The 7,497-nt window shown below is 48.3% G+C and overlaps 1 protein-coding gene across 2 annotated transcripts; it reads left to right on the top strand.

Moving 5' to 3' along the window:
* The first annotated feature begins 1,630 nt into the window (after positions 1–1,630).
* Positions 1,631–3,696, top strand: LOC124666109. 2 transcript variants are annotated; one of them, XM_047203470.1, is made up of 2 exons: positions 1,631–2,698; positions 2,765–3,696. In XM_047203470.1, exons 1-2 carry the CDS (start codon positions 1,631–1,633, stop codon positions 3,575–3,577), a joined length of 1,881 nt encoding a protein of 626 aa, XP_047059426.1. In that variant the 3' UTR covers positions 3,578–3,696. The 2 variants fall into 2 exon arrangements, with proteins under 2 accessions (XP_047059426.1, XP_047059420.1); XM_047203464.1 differs by having other exon boundaries at positions 1,631–3,696.
* Positions 3,697–7,497: the final 3,801 nt, after the last annotated feature.

Genomic DNA, 7,497 nt, shown 5'->3' with positions numbered 1-7,497 from the left:
AAACATCTTCATGAAAATATGCATCGACATTCATTTTTTTTTACCTAAAGAGTATCAGGTTTACACAAGGAGGGGGCGAGGCTCTCACATGACATAAGAGCGGAGAAAGGGAGACGTGACAGCGTCACACAAGCACACGAGTGAGCAACCACAGATGGACGGTGCTCGATGGGGATACGTGCCTGCCATAGATACACATCGTCACAGCAGAGCTTCAAGGTGAAGGTGAGGGACAACACAACCTCGCGGAAAACCATTGCGCTACACTATTTTCACAGATGTCAGCAGCAGAGAAGGATAAATTTCAGCTACACTCGCATGAGACCTACGGCGGAGGGAACGGGAGGTGAAGACCGATGATGTAGGCACGACAACACCAATCATCAAGCAGAGCCCGACTACGTGTGGAAATTGGAGGACCATATGCTTGGCCATCTACAACATGCAAGGGCACAAGGGGCAACCAGCCTCCTCCCTAGTGATGACCGTCTTCCGGAGCAGGAGGTCCCTCGAGTGCAATCTGGACTGCACAAGGAGCCACGCGAAGAACTTGACACGCGACGACGCCCAACTCCCCTAGATATCATCCTCGTCAATGAACACCAAATCATGTACAATTGAAACTAATTCTTCCCAACACCCGTTATCTTTTGATTGAAACATCTTCTAAAGGAGAGTTTAACTTCCCCATCAACCCACACATCACTAATTGGCTACTAGTAGCGGAAATTCAATTTGTTTCTCGGGTGCATATGCCTCCTCCACAAAAAAAAAACATATTTCTGATTGTAAAAGAATTCCAACAAAAAAATTAGCATGTACATCTCGACAACCTATGTGCGTTCGTACAGTTTCGCGAAAAACGATTTTTTTGGATGTAAAAAAGAGAAAACATATTAAAAAAAACATTATTTTTAGCATGTTTTTTTTTCTTACATAGCCCAAACGGCAAGTTGATTTATGGAAAGATTTTGTGCACAAGTACGATGTAAAATGTACGCATGAGTTTTTGTTTGAAAATTTTAAATTTTTAAAAATATATTAAAGATGCATCTTCAAAATAAAGGAAGAATATGCACCCAATCAAGACATCGATCCCTCTACAGGTACCATACAAATTCACAATCCTTGTCAGCCATTAGCCACGGATATACAGCCATGACCAATCAATCCTTAACTCGAAAGAGCAATCAGGCCTGTGTGAAACGCAGAAACTTCTTAGATTCATGCCGCAGATTCAAACTTGCTCGCTGTGTGTCGTAGAATGAAAATGGTCATTCAGTTCATATCTAACGGCCTCTAATGAAACGCCCAAAAAGGGTAGAGGAAGAGGAAGAAAGGAAACCGCCGTCGCGCGCGTCCTCTCCCATTCCCTCCTTCCTTCCCATCCAGCCATCAAGGCGGCCAGGAGGAGCTCACGCCTCATCCCTCGCATGTCGCGCCCCTGCGCTCCCGCTCCCTTCCATTTCCGTGCCCAAAAAAACGAAGCTAAATTAGCACATTCCCCATTCCCCGCCGCCGCCGCCGGAGGACGGCCGGAACCGGGAACCCAGAGAGATCGAGAATTTCTCTCGACATTGCTCCGCTGATCGACGGGTGGTTAGGAGGGGCGGGGCCGCGGCGGCGCAGGATGGATGACCTTAAGGCGATCTTGGCGCGGCCGATCCAGGTCGCGGAGCAGGTGATCAAGTGGGCGGAGGAGGCGCAGACAAACCGGCAGGAGTGCCTGGAGCTCAAGGCCAAGGTCGAGCGCCTCGCCTCCCTCCTCCGCCAGGCCGCGCGTGCCGACCTCTACGAGCGCCCCGCCCGCCGAATTCTCGACGACACCGGCAAGGCGCTCGACAAGGCCGCCTTGCTGCTCGACCGCTGCCGCGGCCACGGCATCGTCCACCGCGTCTTCACCATCATCCCCGCCGGCTCGTTCAAGAGGACATCCAACCAGCTCGACAACTCCCTCGGCGACCTCTCCTGGATCCTCCGGGTGTCAAACTACGCCAATGCCGGGGATGACCTCGACGACCACATTGGCTTGCCACCAATCGCCCAGAACGAGCCCATCCTCTTCCTCATCTGGGAGCAGATCGCCGTGCTCTACACGGGCACCTCCGAAGCCCGCGCCGACGCCGCGGCCAGCGTCGTCTCCCTTGCGCGCGACAACGACCGCTACGGCAGGCTCATCATCGAGGAGGACGGCGTCCCGCCGCTGCTGCGCCTCATCAAGGAGGGCCGCCCCGAGGGCCAGGAGAACGCCGCGCTCGCCATCGGCCTCCTCGGCCGCGACCCGGAGTGCGTCGAGCTCATGGTGCTCGCCGGCGTCTGCACCGCCTTCTCCAAGATCCTCAAGGACGCGCCCATGAAGGTGCAGGGCATGGTGGCGTGGGCCGTGTCCGAGCTCGCCACCAACCACCCCAAATGCCAGGACGCCTTCATGCAGAGCAACGTCATCCGCCTGCTCGTCTCCCACCTCGCATTCGAGACGGTGCAGGAGCACTCCAAATACGCCGTCGCGTCCAGGATGTCCATCCACTCCGTGCTCATGGACAGGAAGGGCAGCGGCAACCACGCGTCGCATCAGGACGCCTTAGACGCGGCGGAGCACGCCGGCGCCAACTTGGCGGCGAAGCCTACCGCGGGCGGAAGCGCCGGTGGGGGCACCAGCTCAAGCGGCACCACCACCGCAAGCGCTGCCGCCGCAAGCGCTGCCGCCGCAAGCGCCGCCGCCGCAAGCGCCGCCGCGAGCATCGGCAGCGTGGCCGGGACGAAGCAGCACAACGTGTCCCTGTCGGGGACGAGCACGCGAGGGAGGGAGTACGAGGACGAGGAGACCAAGGCGTACATGAAGTCCAACGCCGCCAGGGCGCTGTGCCAGCTCGCTACGGGCAACCCGGCCGTGTGCAAGAACATCACGGAGTCCAGGGCTCTGCTCTGCTTCTCCATCCTCCTGGAGAAAGGCGTCCCCGATGTGCAGTACAACTCCGCCCTGGCTCTCATGGAAATATGCCGTGTCGCAGAGCAGAACGCGGACCTCCGGAGGTCGGCGTTCAAGCCTACGTCCCCCGCGGCGCGCGCCGTCGTCGACCAACTCCTCCGCGTCGTCACGAAAGGGGAGTACGACGACCTCCTGATCCCCTGCATAATGTCGCTGGGGTGCCTGTCGAGAACCTTCCGGGCGACGGAGACCCGGATCATAGGCCCGCTGGTGAACCTCCTCGACGAGCGGGAGTCCGACGTCTCCAAGGAGGCCGCCGTGGCGCTGACCAAGTTCGCCTGCACGGAGAACTACCTACACGTGGACCATTCCAAGGCCATCATCAACGCCGGCGGCGCCAAGCACCTGGTCCAGCTGGTCTACTTCGGCGAGCAGGTGGTACAGGTGGCGGCGCTCCTCCTCGTGTGCTACATCGCGCAAAACGTCCCGGACAGCGAGGACCTCGCGCAGGCAGAGATCCTCACCGTGCTGGAGTGGGCGTCCAAGCAGGCTTACATGGTGCAGGACCCGTTGATCGACAACTTGTTACCGGAGGCCAAGATCAGGATGGAGCTATACCAATCCAGAGGAGCAAAAGGTTACCACTGAGGACCAATCCATCCATCCACCCACCCGCGCGCTGCAGATCAGAGATGCTGTTGGCACGGCATGCATGTACGTAGGAAGAACACAGCAAGCTGACTCCTCCTCCTTCACATCTGCCTAGCAATGTGTGTGTATATACACTTCAGGTGCTTAATTTATTTTGCATATACTTTCCTTGACCCCTTTGATCCCAACATACATAGGTACGTCAATGGTTTGTAGCAATCTGTGTGATTATCGATCATTTCAGGTGACACTCTTGCCAACTGGGTTGGGCCGGGACTAGGGCATTGACACTGGAGGCCATTGATTGCGTTTGTGACAGACATGACAAGATTTTGTAGGATATGATGTTGATTCGTCATTTAACTTGTACCTTAATTTCCTGTTGGTGGTATAGTTTCTTTTTTCCTTTTTAGTTTAGCATGATGTACTCATTTCATCCTCATGGTCGGTGTACATTACAGTACTCATTTACTGAGAAGGGGATTCTCAAGTTTAAATCTTGTTTCTCTCGCAACTATGTATGGTAAATGGTTAATTTGTTCGTTGTATAGCTATGGGGCTCGCTAACAAATCCACCAAACTCTTGTGGACAATGGTTGGATCTTCATTGTCATCTTTCATGATTTGTTTATGATCATTTTCATTACTACAAGAAGAAGTAGTTTGGTTCTTCTTTTTGGATGATGGATTCACGGGTGATATCCCTCAACTATTCGAACATGAGAAAGGTATCTTCAAATCTCCTTATAGTGAGAAGAAAGTTAAAGAAGCGATTTGCAAATTGAGCATAATAAGGCCCATCGACCAGACGGGTTCCGGCCGGAACTCTTAACACATTTCTGGGAGATTAACTTGTTAATGATGTTAAACTATCATTAAATTGTACCTTTCTTGTTGCTATAGTTTTTTCCATTTTTAGTTTAGAATCATGTACTTCTCATTTCATCCCGATGGTCTGTGTATATTACATGCTCATTAATTTACTGAGAAGTGGATTCTCAAGTTTAAATCTTGCTTGCCTCGCAACTATGTGACACAAATGGTTTTTTTTTGTTGTATAGCTATGGGGTTGGCTAAAAAATCCACCAAACTCTTGCGGACAATGATTGGATTATGATTTTCATATTTCATGATTTGTTTATGATCATTTGCATTACTACAAGAAGTAGTTTGGTTCTTCATTTTCGATGAGGAAGTCACTGGTGATATCCCTCAACTATTTCAATAGGATAAAGCTAGCTTAACATCTCCTTTTAGTGTGAAGAAAGTTAAAGAAGTGATTTTCCTCGCGATGTTACAAGACCCACTCAAATTGCCTTCATGGCTGGAACAAATATCCTCAAGGGTTGTTGTCATGCATGAGACCATTCACGAGGGGGGCGGACTTTTGTGTATGAAGCAATTCGCTAGGAAATGGTCTACGTAGTTTGTTGAGGGAGGAAGTGTGGGGATTGAAGTTGATAATTGGCCTAGGAATGGATAAATTCTACTAGGGGTATCCTACTCATTGACAGATGCACATCATGTACCGCTTTCTTAAGTACTTACTCTGATCCAACTTGTATGCAAGTACATGTGTGGGGAGGTGTGTATTACATTGAGTAGCATGGTGGTAGTAATTGAATAGTGATAACAAAATTCATTAGAAACACCTTTCCAACACCACTACCACACTAATTGTTCTTCTCAAGTTTAAATCTTGCTTGCCTCGCAACTATGTATGTCAAATGGTTTTTTTTGTTGTATAGCTATGGGGTTGGCTAAAAAATCCACCAAACTCTTGCGGACAATGATTGGATTATCATTGTCATCTTTCATGTTTTGTTTATGATCATTTGCATTACTACAAGAAGTAGTTTGGTTCTTCATTTTCGATGAGGAAGCAACTGGTGATATCCATCAACTATTTAAATAGGATAAAGCTAGCTTAACATCTCCTTTTAGTGAGAAGAAAGTTAAAGAAGCGGTTTTTCTCGCGATGTTACAAGACCCACTCAAATTGCCTTCATGGCTGGAACAAATATCCTCAAGGGTTGTTGTCATGCATGAGACCATTCACGAGGGGGGCGGACTTTTGTGTATGAAGCAATTCGCTAGGAAATGGTCTACGTAGTTTGTTGAGGGAGGAAGTGTGGGGATTGAAGTTAATAATTGGCCTAGGAATGGATAAATTCTACTAGGGGTATCCTACTTATTGACAGATGCATATCATGTACCCCTTTCTTAAGTAATTACTCTGATCCAACTTGTATGCAAGAACATGCGTGGGGAGGTGTGTATTAGATGGAGTAGCATGGTGGTAGTAATTGAATAGTGATAACAAATTCAAGATCTACTATGACATTTACCTTTATTTTGTTGCCTCACTAGGGATAAAGTGAATACATGTGCTATAATTATCATGCGACAGTGTGATAATCTAGTTTGTTCAGTGTAGCATATTTGAGATTCAACATTATGTCAAATTACTTAAGGCTATACTCTGTTGATTCTTAATTCAAGATTACTTGGAGTTTTCCCTTTCTTGAGGAGTATAAGAGAGATGTGTTGCATCATCTCTTTGTTAGAACGTAACGTCCATATGAATGCTTATCGAACACATGTTGAAGTTCCATCAATATTATATCACTGATGAATTGTGTGTGTCCACTACAACATAAAAGAGAGTAGACAAATGAACCCATGAACCTCGGTCGATTTTAAATCATTAGAAACACCTTTCCAACACCACTACCACACTTTACTGCTACTATTTAATCCGAAAATATCAATAAATACTTTCTCCACATACGCACACACAAAATCCAAATACCATTAGCCTTTTAATGCTTTTATTCAGTTTGCTTAGGTTGTTTACTTTATTATATTTTACTTTGATTTATCTTTGTATTTTCTATTAGTAATACGAAACTGTGTGCTTGACAACCACACTGTGGAGTTGGGGATACAAGGAAAGAACTTTATTTTGCATGTTGCTAGAAGAGGAGATGAAGAATTCAACTTCTAAGCCAATTCCCGATAGTTCGATATAAACCCTCGAGTCACTCTTGTGGAAAAAAGATGCTTGCTACAACACTCTGCACTTGGGGGTCATATATATAGTGGGTTTTTGTGTTTTACGAGACGTTCTCCTCTAGAGAACACTCGGGGTCATATATCTAGTGGCACTACAAGAAAAGTTGCCATGGCCGACGAAGTTGAAGTCGCGTTTGTGTCAAAAAAAAAGTTGAAGTCGCGCCGTGGTTGCTGGTGTACCATGGCCGACGATTTTTGGTCCCTCCGTGGTGCATGTCAAAACTTTTTTTTTCTCGTTTTTGAGGCCACCTAGCCCGACGAAAGTGGCCAAAACGTCGCGTATGGTGGCCCGGGACGTGGTGCATCTCGAAATCTCGGGTTCGCCGGCCGAGTCAACGCAAATCCGCACCGCCGAGGGATGTAGGGCCCAGATGGCAGCCTCTCCGGCATTGTTTTTTTTCTCGATCGCGCCATCTCGTTCAACGTTCTCCGATCGAGCCGTTTACGATGCAGGATCATGGGTCCTGCATGTCATACTCTATGAACCAAAATTCTTTCTATTCTTGGATTTTTTTGACCCCCTGATTTCTGGCTACTTCCTTTTTCTTTTGATTCCTTGCCACCTTGGAAACGTTGAGACCGCTGCTGCTAAATGGGACCCGCATGTCATCCTCTATGTACTATAAAACTTTCTTTTCTTGAATTATTTTTGGCACCTCATATTTGGTCACTTACCTTTTTCTTTCGATCCCCTGCCGCCTCTCAAACGGTGATACCGCTGCTGCTAAATGGGACCCGCATGTCATCCTCTATGTGCAATCAACTTTCTTTTCTTGGAGTTTTTTTTGGCACCTCAAATTTGGTCACTTGCCTTTTTCTTTCGATCCCCTGCCGCCTCTCAA

This window comes from Lolium rigidum, chromosome 1, assembly GCF_022539505.1.
Source record: "Lolium rigidum isolate FL_2022 chromosome 1, APGP_CSIRO_Lrig_0.1, whole genome shotgun sequence".
NCBI classification, from domain to species: domain Eukaryota; kingdom Viridiplantae; phylum Streptophyta; class Magnoliopsida; order Poales; family Poaceae; genus Lolium; species Lolium rigidum.
This window is presented reverse-complemented; position numbering and strand designations above follow the sequence as displayed.